The 17,935-nt window shown below is 42.2% G+C and overlaps 1 protein-coding gene across 5 annotated transcripts in view; it reads right to left on the bottom strand.

The window, feature by feature from the left end:
• LOC117466902 (FERM, ARHGEF and pleckstrin domain-containing protein 1) overlaps nt 1–17,935 on the bottom strand; it is a 59,725-nt gene that overhangs the window by 28,341 nt on the left and 13,449 nt on the right. The window contains exon 1 of one of the 5 annotated variants that reach the window (XM_034110404.1): nt 980–1,062. The exons of the other annotated variants lie outside the window; for them this stretch is intronic. Coding sequence (XP_033966295.1) covers nt 980–1,003 — 24 coding nt within the window. The 5' untranslated portion in view covers nt 1,004–1,062. Of the gene's footprint in view, nt 1–979; nt 1,063–17,935 lie in introns of those variants that run through there. 5 annotated transcript variants of the gene reach the window in all.

Genomic DNA, 17,935 nt, shown 5'->3' with positions numbered 1-17,935 from the left:
AGCCTTTCATATAGTCTGAACACAAAACGTGTCAACGGGGTAATTCTTAAATGATTTTGATTGATTAAACGGCCAGAAGACATCGACCCTGCCTTGCTTCAACCTCAGGACAGATGGTCTTATTATAAAATACCACATAGCTGAATTAATAGATCATCTAGTGGATAATACAGTTATGACAGTAGAGCAGGTTCAAGATTACATCTGACATTAGCAGTGTGGGCCAAAAGATTGAATATAAACACAACATGATGAGGTTTGTCTGAGATTGGCAGTTACAACCGACCACAGAAATCAAGAAAATTAGGAAAAACAGAGATTAAAAGAGACATTATAGAACCAAGGAGTAGGGCTGAACGATTAATCGATTTTAAATCGAAATCACGATTTCAAATGATGCGATTATCAAATCGCAAAGCCTGCGATATTTTTTAACATATATATATATTTTTTTACATTTTATTTTTTTGTTCTTCTTGTGTCATCCACACCAATCAGAAGTGCTGTGCTCTACATGTACCAGCCATTGTTAACCAATCAGAAGTGGCCCATGATAGAAGGTGATAGACAGATTGATCCAATCACCTGCCAAGTAGTTTTGAAAGTGCCTGCCCTTTCCAAATGGCTTCCAATGGAGCTTTCCTAGATGGTTTGGTGAAACAAACCATCCGAGTCAGGTCAGTAATGCTCCATCACATGTTTTACATCTATTACAGGGTGAATCTTAAACTGAAGCTTGACTTTAAAGCTACCCAACGGAAGTTTCATGTAAGTTTAGTTCTTTCACTCGTAGCTCGGGCTGCGGGGGTGCTAGAGACAGGAGCATGTTGATGCAACCTTCCTAGCCGGAGATATGGCCGCATTTTACAATAAACTTCGGTTGGGTCGCTTAAAAACAAATATCGCAAATCGAATCGCAATCGCAATATTTGTCAGAAAAATCGCAATTAGATTTTTTCCCAAAATCGTGCAGCCCTACCAAGGAGTAGTTCTCACTCTGCATTGCAAACTGGAAAAACGGCAAGCTTGAAAAGTTACATCCAATCCACAATCTGTCACAGTCCCACCAAGCCCAAACACGAGCATAGCAGGGCTCCAGTTTCAGGCTCCTATATTCTCAGTAAACCAAACCAGTACACACCAGTATCATTTACGTCTCCTATGAGCCTGCCACACCCCTAAGAACCACATTTTCAATCAGTAATGGAACAGTTAACAGAAATGTGGGCGTCTGTATTTGCATGGGCAACTGTTGCAATGTTTAGTTTCCTAATTAAAGAATGGGACACTGCTGTAAGATTATGTCATAAATCTCAAATTAAATCAGGTTTAAAAGTTAGAGGAACAGCTGTGAATAAGCGATATGGGAATTTACCCTGACAGATAAAGATAGGTCACGTATATACTGCACTTTACAAATACCAACTCCAAAGATACAAAACAGATTGGACATACTTGCAGAAACATTAATATCCTGTGTATGTTAATTAACATAAGTCCATGTGACATCCTGCCTGTGTTAACAGAAGCTTGCTGATATTGGAGCAGACCCACTGATCTACATAATCAATGTGATGTCTGCTAATGTGCTGTTTGTTAGTGCGCTGTGTGTGTGTGTGTGTGTGTGTGTGTGTGTGTGTGTGTGTGTGTGTGTGTGTGTGTGTGTGTGTGTGTGTGTGTGTGTGTGTGTGTGTGTGTGTGTGTGTGTGTTGGAGGGATCAAGACACAGAGAGCACGCAAATAATATGGGATGTCATTAACATGCGGTGTTTAAGCATTAATAGGAACATAATTATTATTATTATTGTGTAGATCCTGGCTTGTAAATTAGACATTAATAATCCTGTCAGGTTTTGATGAAAAAATAGCAGCTACATTAAACTGAAAAATGTAAACAAGGAAGAGGTTGGATACTTAAATACTACAAATAGCAAATGTGACAACTCGGGGACGTACGGGCGAGTTTGATCCATATACCATGGAAAATAAATGGTTTACCCAACCTTTTTTTATTGAGATAGCTATCCCATAAATGTTTTTCTTTAAATCATAAAAAAGGCCTTTTATAAGATAAGATATTCAAATGACTCATTTATGACATATAAAAGCAGCTCACGTTATCTGGATCCAACATAACATTTTGATCTCTGCTTGAAAAACGACTAAAAGAGCGAATCAATCATCAAATTAGCTGCCAATTAATTCTCAGGCAATTGACTAGTGGATTAATCAAATAATTTTCTGGGGCATTTAAGACTACACCATGACAGATTATAATATCCATATCACCCACTCCTAATTAAAACTGAAACTAATGATTAGTCTCATTTCTTAAAATCTCTCAATTAGTCCTTCAATCTTTTTTGATTTAATTATATTCCAAGTCACAGTTGGACTCCAATTGATGAATGAATTGGGTTCAATACAGGTTAAAGTGACACATAATAGAGCACTTACATTTAATTGAACAAATACAAAGGAATGGTTTTTAACTGCAACAGTGACAGCTAAAAGGTTACGCAGCGTCCACACGGCGTCGTGTGTTGAAGCTTGCCGGTGAGCTTGTCTGAAACTCGACCAACAACCAATCGCATGAATCTCCCGCCCCGGACACACAAGCACACGGTTTGATTGGCTAGAGCTTGTACTGGCATATGATTTGATTGGCTGACGCTTCCGCCGAAGCTTCAAAAGTAGAACATTGCTCAACTTTTGAAGCGAGCAACGCCAGCAAAGCGAAGCAACACTCCCACAATGCAGTTCGGCAAAGTGTGACGTTACTCCATTCAAAGTGAATGGGCAGAAGCGGTGAATCTTCAACGCACGCCGCCGTGTGGACGGGCCGTTACTGTCAGAAAACATCACTCTGCTCAAACTCCTGTCCTGGGACAACGTGTGGCACCAACACTCTCCCCCTCTTGTTGTCTTTACACTTCCCTCCAGTCCTCCACAGGTTAATTGACTGTGATACAATACTAAGGTAGCTTGTGTGAAGAGCTAAAGCAGGCTCTGGAGGAATGTGTTGGTCATTGTTACCGTCTTGATGCACCTTCCCTTCGCCGTAATCTCAGTAATAAACCAGTAATAAGTAATGACAGCTGACCATGCTGCTTTACTGGAGAGGCCAATCAATCGGCCTCCCTAGAGATTAGCCTTAAACCACTTATCCCTCGGTGCAGGAAATTCAGAGGCCCTCTGCCCTGTGATATAGTCCAGTTACTGATGATATAGCCAATGTGACCTAACATCCAAACCTTGTAAATTAAAGCAAAATCTCATCTCAAAAAGGAAAACATTTTATAAAAAACTCCTTCCTCATATAAAACAATTACCAGGTGCATTGTTTAAATGAATCTACGCAGGTGTTAAACTGTGGCAACCATTGGGCAGCCTGCATTAACCTGTTAAGCCCTGAGCCTGTTTTTCAGGTATCAGGCTCGAAAATGACATTCCCAGAACAAATGACCATAACTTCACTTCTAAAAAGGGGTAAATTAATAATCTTTTTTCTCAAAGAAATAATAAACCTGTGAGTTGGATGTAGAAAAGTCAGAATCAATATAGAATTTTTTTATTTTAAAGTAAGTTCAGATTGAACATAGGCAAGGCAAGGCAAGGCAAGGCAAGGCAAGGCAAGGCAAGGCAAGGCAAGGCAAGGCAAGGCAAGGCAAGGCAAGGCAAGGCAAGTTTATTTATAGAGCACTTTTCAACGCAAGGCAATTCAAAGTGCTTTACAAAAAAAAAAATGAAAGACATTAAGCATTAAAAAAGAAAAGCTAATCAAATAAACATTAAGAAAAAAAATACATGGATAAAAGTTACAGTGCAGTCTAAAATATAAATAGTTCAATTAAACATTACAAGAAAAAGTACATGGATAAAAGTTACAGTGCAGTTTAAGATATGAATAGTTCAAATAAAAGCAGCGACAAAAAGAAAAGTCTTCAGCCTGGATTTAAAAGTAGTCAGAGTTGCAGCGGACCTGCAGGTTTCTGGGAGTTTGTTCCAGATATTTGGAGCATAATAACTGAACGCTGCTTTACCATGTTTAGTTCTGACTCTGGGGACAGAAAGCTGACCAGTCATAGTAAAACATATATAAATGATGGTGTCCGTCCATACAACATATATAGTGAAAACCACCCTTGAATGATAGGATAGTAGACTAAAAGCTTTAGGAATCCAAACTATAACAACAAAAAAACCTTCTAGGCTCATTTGGGTGCATTTTCCATATCTATGGCCCCCCTCGGTCGATTTTGATGATTGACACCTCTTTTTAACCGTTAGAGCCAATAGAATCGAGGGGAAGTTCCTAAAATCCATCTAAACATTACCCATTGGTGAATGAGTGATGCGTAGCCAGAATGCCCAAAACCGGAAGCTGTCATACACTCTTGGTAGCTCTCATAGCAACGATATATGAAAACTCCGTTATTGACATAAATATGAAGATGGATTATCAGTAATCATTTCAGACACATTGGATTAACCCAGTGGTTCTCAAACTTTTTCTGTCAGGCTCCCCCTTTGGAGAAAAAAATCAATCTGGTGCACGTTGAGAGCAAAATGAAGAGATCTATGGATACCTCTCTCAACACCCATATGAAACGGAACTATAAATAGATTTACTTTTTCTTTATGGATATTTTACAAATCACTCCCCTTTTAAACTGTATTCTTGTTTGACTGTCATATAGTATTTCTTACCTGTTTTTCATTTATTCTCTTGTTTTTTTATAACTATAATGATCATATAAACGTGTGCCTCGGAAATAATTGTTTACATTAATGGTGACGAAAACGTTTGAGACCCACTGAGATAACACTGAGAGAGTCCTTTAGCTCACTGAGTCTCTCAGTCTGACAGGAGAGGACTCTCCTCCACTTTGTTGTTGAAAAAACTCCTTATATCCGTTAGCATAGCTCGCTAGCACCAGAAGCTAACAACAACGATCTCCGGTACCGGTGTGCTCTCTCTCTCGCTCGCGCACACAAAATGGCTCGTTCCACACACACACACACACACACACACACACACACACACACACACACACACACACACACACACACACACACACAGCCGAGCTTTAATGTAACACAGAGACCCAGACGTAATAGTACTGCATCATATTATTTTCGAATCAATAATATTTAAATAATATTTTTTTTTTTTGTATAGCTATTTTTCCTCCTGGTCTCTCGCGCCCCCCTGGCATGCCTCTGCGCCCCCCAGGGGGTGTTGTGATGTCTGTGTTTGCTTCCGCTGTCGCGAGTTCAGATCGCCCTCATCTGTGGAATCTCAGCTTGCTAATCGATATCTTGTTTGTGCAGATCCGATATGTAATAAGGGTATATATTATACCTAGATTTCTGTGCAAAGTGTGTTAGCATGTTTTCACTCAGGGCTCATTTAGACGCTTCTTGTGAGACTTGTGTTTTGTTTTGGTAAAAATGGTTCATATCGTCAGTTAGCCGAGTTTCTTCCCGTTAAGTGGGAATGACACATTAATAGGTTTTTAAATGTTAAGAAGCCCTGAGACACAGTTTCGTGAAGAAAAAAAACCCGCAGCCCGGCCTCCGGGTTGAACAGGTTAAAAAGCCAGATTTAGTAAAAATATGAAAGATTATAATCAGTCAAATTCGACAAAACAAAGTCTAATATGTACCTTTAAAATGACTTGGTCATTAGCTCCCGATCAAACTTCTCCAAGGATGCAAAGAAGCCGAACATTAATAAGTCAAAAATCCTATTCAAGGATTTAAATGTATTTACAATAAAGCTCTAATTATCACGTGGCCAGTGTGAGGGTGTGCTGGGATTTCCCTGTCAGAATATAGGTGACCTTAGACCAAGCAGATGTAGAGACAAAAGCCTCCTACCAAGACCGCACTTCCTGTGGACGAGGATTAAGGTCAACAGCCAAGAAAGCACTCTCGGTTTTATAAAGCACCCGTAATGCGGCTGCTATAACCGGTGTAGAGTCAGATGCCTATTGAATTCAAAGTAGGTGGTCATTAGATGCTTAAAAAATACTGTATTTGTGCCTCTAGCAACCCTGGATGGACACCAACAGACTTCTAATTGGTATCTTTTTCTTGGATAATGCTAGAGGAAATGTCGGGGGATCCGGACACACAGTTGGATGTATCCTCTTGGGACCATGAGTGTACCTATTAATTGACATCAATCCAATCCAATTCAGTTTTGCTGTAGTGTTTACCCTCTGTTTGGGTTGGCACTGACAGTGTGTTTGTGATACTGAGCTGTTGTATTACTGATAAGGAAATAAGCTCGTTGGTAGGAGACGTGCATTAAGAAGATGGTGGTTAAGATTCAGAAAGACTGAGGCAAAAACCTGATTGCTTTGGTCCAGGAGTCAAGTCCCATTGACACATAACCTTCACTGCAGCATTACACTGCCCATTTTAAAGCAGCACAGTTTAAACCTTCAGCTTTCTGCATCAGCCACCGGGTGGCAGGGGCATTAGTGCTGGTTCTCCACAGCGTGACAAATGTGGACGCTATCCTGAGGTGAAATCTCACATTTAGAGTTGTCGCCGGAGAACTTGCTGCACAATCACAAGCCTGCTCACAGAGCGGAGAGCAGGCCCAGCCTCTGTGAAGGCAGCTGTTGCTCCATGTCTGCAGGCCACCAGGTCCAGCAGGAATTTCGGCCTCAGTGACTACAGAATACCAATTCCTCTCCACTGGAAGTCGGAGCAGAAACCCAGTAGCCATGGCAACATGAGGAAAATTGTAACTGGTAATCTTTGAGAAAAAATAATAATCATTTGGATCTGAAGGGAAGCATGCGGTTGAGGTTAAATAGTGAGTGATTATCGTTTTATTTTAATCATTATATGCTGCAATGTTCACTCTACTTTTAGAGGCACTGCGTTTTGCTCCATTTCTCCGTGTAATAATGTTGCAATTACTGCGACCATAACCGTGGTTTTTGGAAGCTAAAATACATGGGGGTGTAAACGCCACTCCCTGTTCAAGCACACCCAAAACCATCTCTATGAAATTAGTGTGACTTTAGGCTGACTAGCAAGGATCACACACACACACACACACACACACACACACACACACACACACACACACACACACACACACACACACACACACACACACACACACACACACACACACACACACACACACACACACACACACACACACACACACACACACACACACACACACACACACACACACACACACACACACACACACACACACACACACACACACACACACACACACACACACACACACACACACACACACACACACACACACAGATCTGGGTATAGGAACACTCTTTGCTCTCTCTTGCTCTGAGTGCTGTGTGAAGGGTTCCCAGAGACAGGAACAACCCACTCTGACTTATTTAACAACACATCAACTATAGATGAGAAGCGAACATGAGTGTTTCTGGGACTAAGAGGTTTAAGGCAGAGATTAGGAGGTGCTGGCTGGAGTGTTTTTGGTTTGAATAAAAGCCTGGGTTTTGTCTCACCAAGTGAGGTTAGAAAGCCAACGCTGGGCACAACCCAGGCTCTAACTCGCACATTGCTGGCTCAATGTTTAACCAGGGACAGATCTCCATGGTTACCTACAGTGTGCAGGAGCATGGCTACCCTGTGCTTTAGTTCAGAGGATCAGATCAATGTGTTTAGAATCTGTCTACTAATATTGCATGCAATTTATCCACCTTTTGCTGTTGTAATCTTATGTTTTGTTTAATTGTATCATATTAGATACATACACTTTCACTATTTACAACACATGGCTCACAATTGACGCAATGTAACATTCCACTTGAATGACTCATTTAGGTTTAATTCCACTAACTAAATACATGTGTATTAGGCTAAATGCTTCCATGCTGTTTTTCCGTTTAAAAGGTCAACTGAGAGTATGTAAGAGAGCACCCAGACAGACAACATTTCTCAATAATGAACTTAAATTAAATGTAGCAAGCTAGTCACTCTAAAACCACAAGACCTGTGTCTCCAGCAGAAAGTAAAAACAACACAATTAGAGTGTCATTTTGTTACTCTGAAAAAGATTAACATCTGTAGAGTGTCAACAACACGGAGGATGTGTCAGCACTTAACATGTTTGTCCATCTTATTTAACTTCTGTGTCTCACAGGGACACAAATCAGGAATAATTCATTATGACTTTGACAACAGCCTGTGAGCTATTCTACAAGCCCTTTCAATTACATACTATGCTGCTGTCCAGCTCCCTGAAATGCACAACAGACCAACCCCCACTGGTTGTGTGAAAGTGGACGTCCCCCAGGACACATCCTTTGATATCTATCAAGGGGCATTCCCACACTGGCCCTCATTGACAGAGCCTTGATTCTTTTGCTGCTGGGCTTCCGTGCATCAATAGAGACTGATGGATACAAGTTGTGATGCCCCATCTAAAAAGGAGCCTAAACACCCTTATAGGAGAGGAAAGCAAAAGCAGGACAGATTAAATATTCTAGTTTGCTATTCTCCATGGTATCTTATGCAACAGTTCCCATTTTAATTATGGAGGCTAGATGGGAGAGTGTTGTCAGGTCAAGATCTATCCAGCAGGCATGTGCAGCTGGGGTTTGAGATTTCACTCTCTTGCACTATTTGTCTCTCTCAAAACACATTCATGTCCCTTACTCAATCTTTTGGTTCATTCATCCTCTCTCTCTCCCTCCCACACATCTCCTCTATCAACCCAAGAGACCCCAAATTCAATTACCGGCAGGCAGCAGTGGGAGGCTGGCTCAGCTGCAAGGGTACAGCTGCAAGGAATTCTAATGGGCAAGCATGTCAAGCAAATGCATCATGGGATAGACTTCACTGCAGGCCGAGCTACAGCACTGACCGGAAAACTGAGCTGGGATGAAATGCAGTGTTTCTGTTTTAATTACCACAGGAGCATGGCAGAAACATAACATAAGGAGGAAAAGAGAGCAGCATGGGCCTCTTTGGAGCAGCCCCACGCCACTCGAGCTGATAAGAACATTTCAGGATGTGAGAGCAGGGAAGGTGAAGCCAGAGCACCTGGAGTAAAATAAGGCACTACAGGATAAGGATAATCCCATATCACACTGCTAGCCGGGTCTGACATTATAATTAGCCCTCTGAATCTCAATGAGAAATTCATAATTCATTGAAGAGGGGCTGTGAAGCTGTTGAGCCGCTGAAGGCTAAACGGCTCCCAGGAGGGCTTCACCCTTTATTTGAGACTGTAGGAGGACATCACAGAGGGAGTGACGGCTAGCTAGGAGCAGGACTACTGCTGCCACACCCATCATGCACTGTGATGTGTCCCAACCCTGCTGCTGCTTAGTCAATGGGATGCTCTCAAGAGCTTAATGAAAGGGTCAGAACGCTGTCATCAAAGGGAAACCTTCAATGGAATAATGTATGTGCTTGAAAAGTCATAGGATCCACCTCCATGCGGCTGTCAGAAAAAAAAACCCTACAAAGAGATCACAGGTTGTGTTAGCCTCATCCTTTCTCTGTGGATTGACAAACGGCGACACGGGCAGATAGAGTCGACTTCACTGCTGTCTGAACCAAACAAACATGAGGATCCTGCACAAAGAGACATCCATCTTTGTTACCATAGAAACAAGCCTTATTATAAAAAAGGCATCACTTTTCCCAAAGCACCTGTGCACCGTATCGAAAGCAGTGCGGCATAATGGTGGCAGACATAACCTGACAGCAAATAGTGACAGCTTTCACCAGTAGCTCTGAGCTGTCTGTCCTTCATGGAAGCAGCATGGATGATGCAGAGCAAATGGCTGGTGGCAATGTAGTACTTAATCTGTGTTTACAACAGGTCATGGTGGCGGTATTAACATTCAAACAACAATCCCTCATTCCCGTGATGGAAATCCACCAGGCCCTGCTCCAAAAATGATTTTCTTTCAGTAGCAGTATTTCTCACAGGAAACCGTTTAGTTATGCACATTCCTACCAGATGCACGATGCATATCTAATTTCAGCATGCGGTTAAGAAAACGCTCACAATAGCTGGGCTGATGATGGACAGGCACTCATTCATAGTATTAATCCACCACTGCAGACCAGACCTGACCGACATGAAAACACAGGTCCAAAGAATACACAAAACACATAGCGACCTAGGTTGCCTTAGGCTTGGTTAAGTTCACAAGTTTACTTCAAAAACTCGAAGTAGCAGAAGCTGAATGTTGCAAAGATTTATGCATTTCTTTTAGCTATCCATTTTGAATTTCCTAAGCTAAATCCTCACATTACCAAGACATTATTAATGTTTACCCAACATAGATCAGTGACGGTGAGACACTGAGGTATGTACTGTGCAGACGGCCATAGCTGAAAGCTTACTGGTTGTCGTGATAATGTAGATACTTAAGATCACACACATTTGCGTGCCTATTCATCTCGTAGATGGAGTTAAGATCTATTATTTTGTATCAAACCAATCTGTCCAGATACCCCCAGTTTAGATGTAAAATGCTTCAACAAATTGATCTGATGAAAAAGCCGTTTATCTTTATGACTCAAATGAAAGATTATGATTCCCAGCATCCTCTCTAGCATGTTAGTATTCTTAGCCATCAGCCACCGCATAATTCCCAATGTTGCTTCTCTCCTGCGTCTTCTTCGACCCAATTACATTTTTAGGATGTGAAGAAGGAAGATGGCTGTACGTGGGAAACAACCCCATCCCCTGCCTCATGCCAGGATTTCAATTTCATGCCATGGGAGAAAGGCAATGAAGGGTTCAGAGTTCATGTGAGGAAAAGGGGAGGATATTTTCTGCCAGTGCAAGAATGATGAAAGGGCTCTAACTGAACACTGTTCATATTTGCCAGCTTCATTCACCAGTGGAAATTATGATGTTGTATTGCATGTGTGAGCCTTCAAAACCACCACAGCACTGGTTTTACAGAAGCAAATCATGTTATGGTGACATATGATCACCTGACCTCAACCCCTTAAATTCTTGCCCCCCCAACAAACACAATGCCATCGTTCAGGGAAACTAGGTCAAACAATCAGCAGCGTAACCAAGACACTAAAAATCCCCCAAAAGTTATTGTCAGTCATATTTTTACCCAAGGAATTTGAATATGAAAACTCGTCTTGCACACGTCCCCACAGCCCACAGAGAGGTAGGCTGTGTCTCCTGAATAAGTCAGTCCTAATTGGTGTGCAGCAGCGTATCTCCATGCTAGCGCACTAAACTCACATTAATGCTCTGCATGAATACGCCCCCCCAGCCCCTAGATATCAGAGGAAGACAGAGCTCTGCAGCATGGCAACCGGCTCAGACGCTCCTCGTCCACCTCTATGTGTAGCCATGGCAACCCACGCATAGCCCAGCGTGATTCCATGTGGCCTTTACAACATGCATCAATAGTGCTGAAGCGATGTATATTCACAAAGAGGGCATCACCCAGTGATCCAAACTATCACCTCAGAGGGAGGACACACACACACACACACACACACACACACACACACACACACACACACACACACACACACACACACACACACACACACACACACACACACACACACACACACACACACACACACACACACACACACACACACACACACACACACACACACACACACACACACACACACACACACACACACACACACACACACACACACACACACACACACACACACACACACACACACACACACACACACCTCAAAGGTTGTGGCAGTGGGGCCAACTCTTGCTTTCCAGCAGCAGAGGGACGGATTATAAACAACAAATAATTTGTTTCCATGGCAGGAGGCCACGGAGAATAAGAGAGAGAATAACAACGGATAAAAGCAGGAGGAAGCAATACAATTGGGAAAGTGATCTTCGAGTACAGTAGCAAGACATTTTTCCATTTTATGGCTCCCAAAAGTGAACAGATGTAACTTGTTAGCGGAACAGACAGCAGTGACAAACATCAGACGTCTGGATGCCGGTAATTCCCAGCATTCTCGCTGAATCAAGGCATCGTTCTGGTTGTCTCCACGGTCAGGCTGCAAACACTTTCTCGGGTGACATGGTAGATAAAATCAGAGAGGCGCTGATTATCTCTAAACTGTCTCTAACAATCCTTTCATTCACAACTCTGTGTAAAGACCAGCTCACTGTAAGAGGGAGGGGGGGGGGGGGGAGATTGCCTTGGTCAATCTCCTTTCATCTTTTTACTAGTCTGCTCATGTAGCTGCTTTAAAATGACATTTTCACAACAGAAGGACACCTTAAAAAACTAGAAATGGGCATCAGGGTATTGCTACAGTCACTCAGGGAAGTCAATTTAAAGAGACCGCACTCTTTGCTGTGCATGACTCATATTAGAGAACAGGGAGTGACAGTAATGGGTTTAGAAAACTCACTGACATGGTGGGAGAGTTGGATTTGTTGCTTTGGGCTGCATAGCTGCTACCCCATTCTTCCAAGCGCTCTTACAGCCAATCAAATCTCCTTTGTATTCATATTCTGCCAATGAAAGCCCATCAAGAAATATTGGTGCCAAATCATCCTCTGTGCCAAAATCATTGAACCACCACCTCTCCCAGTTTTCTCCCCCTAAAGAGCAGTGAGGCTGGGGAAGCAGAGCGTGTCCCCAAAGCAGCTCAGAGTTTAGCTGCCAGACTAAACTTTCTTCCCGTCTCTGAGCTCTGCCTTCATGTACAGTCGACATGTCAGGTTTGAAATTTGCACAACAAGAATGTGCTTTGTCATTTTTACGAAAATAATAAGTAGCTTGAACGTTAGTCTCGCCATGCAGAGGCAATTTTGCAGAAGATGAAACACACACGCGTGAGCATTCATTTGCCAAGAAGATGTTTAATAAGCATGGGGGATTCCCACTCTCTCTATACACACTGTTGCTAACACAAAGTGAAGTCAACACAGAAAAGCAACTATCTAAACGTAAGTGGTTTAAATATGCTTATAAATCATGGTTAAAAATAAAAGGTTAAAGTGTAGAATGGTCTGGTATGACCCCTTGTAAAACAAATATTCAGGGATTTAAAAGGAAGATTGGGTTACCTTTGGACAGACTAAGGCTGCGGCCCCACGAGGACGAATTCGGTCGTTTGCGTTACTGTTTAGTGTCATATAGACCGTTCGGCCACACGAGGACGACCGAATATGGCACTAAACGACTGAGGAAACGACAACGGGTCCCAAGGTGGATAGAAATGCATACGCCACTCTCTGGGGGGTCAAACAGCTCCGTGTGTGCGCCCTATACGGACATTTTCAGATCACTGATAGTGATTGCGCAATAGCCCCGCCTCTCCCCACCTCTTCTGCTCACCTCCGCTTACCCCGCGCCAGTGCTGAAGTGTTTCGCCACCAACAACAACAACAATGGCGGATCGCAGAGTTGCTATCGTGCTCCGGACGCTATTGACCATGCTACAGTTGTTTGTGCAACATCTACAGCAATAATGATGAGGCAATAGCCCCGCCTCTCCCCACCTCTGCTGCTCACCCCCACGTCAAAGTAAACTGCACCCTGAATTCAGATTATTTATCTTTCTCTCGCGAGTGAAGTCTAATCTGACAGGACGGAGACACGCAGCTCTGCTCACCTGCAGCTCCTCCCGCACACACTTCAAGTCAGATCATCACCCTTAGCTATTTTAATTACCTCTCAAACTCCCTAAACTAGTTATAAATATGTTTATTTTTACAGTCGGCCGGGTCACTGATTACTGGATGAGCTGCTGCATGAGACAGACACTGGCGCTGTCCGAAGAGAGGGAGGAAAAAGAGAGGCTCCGTGTATTTTATCATTATATTATATAGAGTCGTTATTCATTTGTTTTAAAGCTCAATAAATAACAAAGAAGACCTTTGACCGGCACTTTTATAATTTTGTCCGGAAGATTTCAACTTTAATACACGCTGACTGGCGAAAAACTCTGCCCGGTTCCCTCGGGCCCCACCGCGGAGAATAAACAGAAGGGCAACCATGACAACCATGCTTCTTCGCTGCTTTTGTGGAGGAAGTTACAGCGCCACGTAGAGGCTCCTGCATATGTACTGCAGCTTCTCCAGCGGTTGGAGCTAAACGGAGCGGTCTCGTGTGGGCAGACACTATCCGGATAATTATTGCATGTGGACGGAAGCCGTTTGCGATTGCGTTTGCGTTAATCCTATGCGTTTAGCCGTTTTCGTCCTCGTGGGGCCGCAGCCTAAGGCTAGCTATTACAACCTGTTTCCAATCTTTATGCTAAACTAGGCTAAGCTGCTCGCTGTAGCTTAATATTCAATGTACAAAAATAAGAGGTATTATTATTTTCTGCAGTGAGATAGCATGTGGTGACTGGTGAGTAGATTCCTCACATTGAAAACATAATTTACACACAGATAAATGTAATTATCTCATTGTATTATTAATGAACATTGTATAAATGTCAAATGTAATAAGTACTCTGATGAGTAAGTGGAGCATTAGCCACTGGAATTAATAGAGTAATTAGTATTCAGATATATGCTGAAAAATGTAGCTACAAATGCATTTCGTACAGCTGATTCTTTGTATCCGGGAATTGATCTACAGGTAGCAACGAACAGAAACACCCCAGCGATTCCTACACACTGCCAGTCACTGAACAACCACTCTGAAGCTATAGATGAGACACAGCTGAAAGAAGCCCTTCATCATGTTTCTACTCATTAAGTCCAGACCTCATTGCCATTCAGCCGGCAACAAAGCACACTAGTGCTGTTCTAATTGCTTCCAATCACAATGAATGGGTGAGGGCATATGGGGGATAGAGTGGCAAAGGGTAGGATGATGGGAAGCTCTCTGGACTAATGTGAGAGTTGTGTCTAAAGCCATGCGGGTCCTTCTATGTGTGACATAGCCCCCTTTATCTTGGGTGTTCCCCACTGACCTGTAAACATTTGAGTTATGGGAATAGGAAAAAGTAAAAAAACATCTCCCCAAGCATCATGTCAGTGTCCCAAAATAGGCTGCATATCGCTGGTCACAGGCATAGGGGGGTTTCATCTCTCAATCACTGCCTCTGTATCTGCTCCGCTGGGACAAATGTTGGAATTGCAAGTGATAAACTATAGATCCGGACATGGGGATGATGCATCGAGATCACAGGCGGCTAGTCAGCTTCTCAGTGAGAGATTAATTACCCCCTGTCACATGGACTCTGTAGCTAATACTATTGTGGGTCGAGATGGCTCATTGAATTAGTATTTTAGAGGCTACCATAGTAATCTACGCTTTGATGTTGTATCTTTCATATATCTATCTATTATGTTAAGACAGATGACAGTGTTATACGTTATAATGATGGATTAGAGCCTACAAACAAGGCTAAAAGGGACGTCCAAAAACATCTTTAGCTGCTGATGTGTAATCTCAACTCACTGATCAGCTCTGATGCTCCACAACTACTACATGCTGTGATGAGAAAACAATCAGAGTGTAACTCTATTCATCTGCAATGTCTTGTGAAGTTGCCTTGGATGTGAAACAAGACTAATGCATCAGGTATATGAAGCTGTAGTTACTGGTAAAGTTACACTTTGGAATACAAATGAGCATTTTAAAATGTTCACAATGACAATCCTGAAGTACGTACTGGCGTTAAGCGGGGCTCAGTGAATTTCATTAATTTTGGAATTATTCATTCGATTTAAAGTAATGGACACGTTTACATGTTGTTTCCCTGGATATCGAGTCATAGGATCAACAAAGTAACTACGATACATCTTCAGGAAACCATGAGTCTGTAAAAAGAATGTATGTCAATCCATTAAGATGTTATTTATTATAAGATAGTTATTATATACTTTACTAGATCACTGAAAATCTTAAACTGCTAATGTTGGAAGAAGAATAAGAAGAAGAAGAGGACTACTAAAGTAATTCATATTTATCCTAAGGAACCTTAATTATTAAGGTAATCCACCCAGAAATTCTTGTTAAGACATTCTTTAGTTTTAGTTTAGCTGGTGGACCAGGCAAGTGTGGATAACATTGTGTTTTACTTGTGCATTCACTTCCTGGAGACTTAATCAGTATTAAGGAAAGCAAAAGTAGTATATTGGAGTTTAATGAGGCAGGGTAAAAATCTCATATGGAAAGCAAATGAAAATGCCAAGAGATGAAGTGATCTGTAATCAATGAATTCTACATGTTCTCTCTGCACGGTTCCCCTTTTAATAAAAAAGGCCTTTACCGTGAGTGTAATGGACAAAGTAATGGCTGGAGAGGACATACTGCAGTCCTCTCTGGCTCATTATAGTTGAACCCTTTAAGCTATCCTAAAAAAAGTCAGTAAATGTGTTTATAAAGACCACATTTACATAGTCAAAAGGTCCTTTTGTTCAGCCTCACAATGCTATTGGGTAGTAAATGTGTTTGCAGATCCTGCCCTCTGGCCATACACTCAGACAACTTCAGAATCTTCAAACGAGCAACATCTCTTTGTTTTATTGGACTGGATATGTCAGATTCAAGTATGTAAAATGCCTCAAATATGTTTTGATTATTACAATGTCTAGAACATGCACATATTTAGTTATTGTGGAATACATTCATTACATTTGATTTTGAGCGGCTTACGTCTTGGGTCATTGGGTCAGTGTGGTAGTCAAAATAGCATGTATCCCTGTCATGGAGATTGCCCTTCTTATATGTTCACATGTGGAAATAAAACACTAATAGAAATATAATGTCTTTGATAATTCACTATAACAAAGTTCTAAATGTGTCCTCTGTAAGACTTTGAATTAAGACCAGAATTGAATAAATTAATACATTATTTCTGATGAAAGTATGTGAAATTATAACTGTAGGAATATTTTAAACTGCAGTTCCAGCAGAGAGCCCCACACTTTCTTTTCCCTGGCGACATCAACCAGCTCTGACTGGGGGATCCCAAGGCGCTCCCAGGCCAGCGAAGAGATATAATCCCTCCACCTGGTCCTAGGTCTACCCCTTGGTCTCTTCCCAGCTGGACGTGCCTGGAACACCTCCCTAGGGAGGCGCCCAGGTGGCATCCTAACTAGGTGCCCGAACCACCTCAACTGGCTTCTTTCGACGCGAAGGAGGAGCGGCTCAACTCCGAGTCCCTCCCGGATGACCGAACTTCTCACCTTATCCCTAAGGGAGACACCAGCCACCCGGCGGAGGAAACCCATCTCGGCCGCTTGCATCCGCGATCTCGTTCTTTCGGTCATGACCCATCCTTCATGACCATAGGTGAGGGTAGGAACGAAAATGGCCCGGTAGACAGAGAGCTTTGCCTTCTGGCTCAGCTCCCTTTTCGTCACAACGGTGCGGTAAAGCGACTGCAGTACCGCTCCCGCTGCTCCGATTCTCCGGCCCATCTCACTCATTGCTCCCTCACTCAAGACCCCGAGATACTTGAACTCCTTCTACTTGTATCTTATCAGTTAATTAGTTACAACAATACATTTAACTCTGGTTCTGTCAGAAACAGTTCTTTGGAAACAGTGTTGGGACACTTGGATGTATCTCTTTTAGTATGATAATTAGCCTGTTATCAGCATTGTGTGACTTGTTGAACTGGTTTACCTGCATGTGTGGGTGTAGGTATTCCTTTTATTATGATAATAGGCTAAGCCAGGTAGCATTGTGTGACTCAAGTCTACAATGTAAATAGGATTCAGATACTTGTTGCATCGGGACACCTGGAAGGGGGTGGTGCCTGTATTCCTTTCAGTATGATAATAGGATAAGCCAGACAGAATGAACGCTTGTTCCACCACCCTATCTATTAATTCAGGTAATCTATTACAATATAATAAGCATGTGTATTATTGATACATATTTATTAATTACTTTTTCCATTTCAGAATGCCACCAGCAAAGAGAGATCCTCAATTCAGTGTGCAGGATGT

The sequence above is a fragment of the Pseudochaenichthys georgianus genome, chromosome 21 (genome assembly GCF_902827115.2).
Source record: "Pseudochaenichthys georgianus chromosome 21, fPseGeo1.2, whole genome shotgun sequence".
Classification (NCBI taxonomy): domain Eukaryota; kingdom Metazoa; phylum Chordata; class Actinopteri; order Perciformes; family Channichthyidae; genus Pseudochaenichthys; species Pseudochaenichthys georgianus.
The sequence above is the reverse complement of the archived record's forward strand: the minus strand, read 5'-3'. Positions and strand labels throughout refer to the sequence as shown.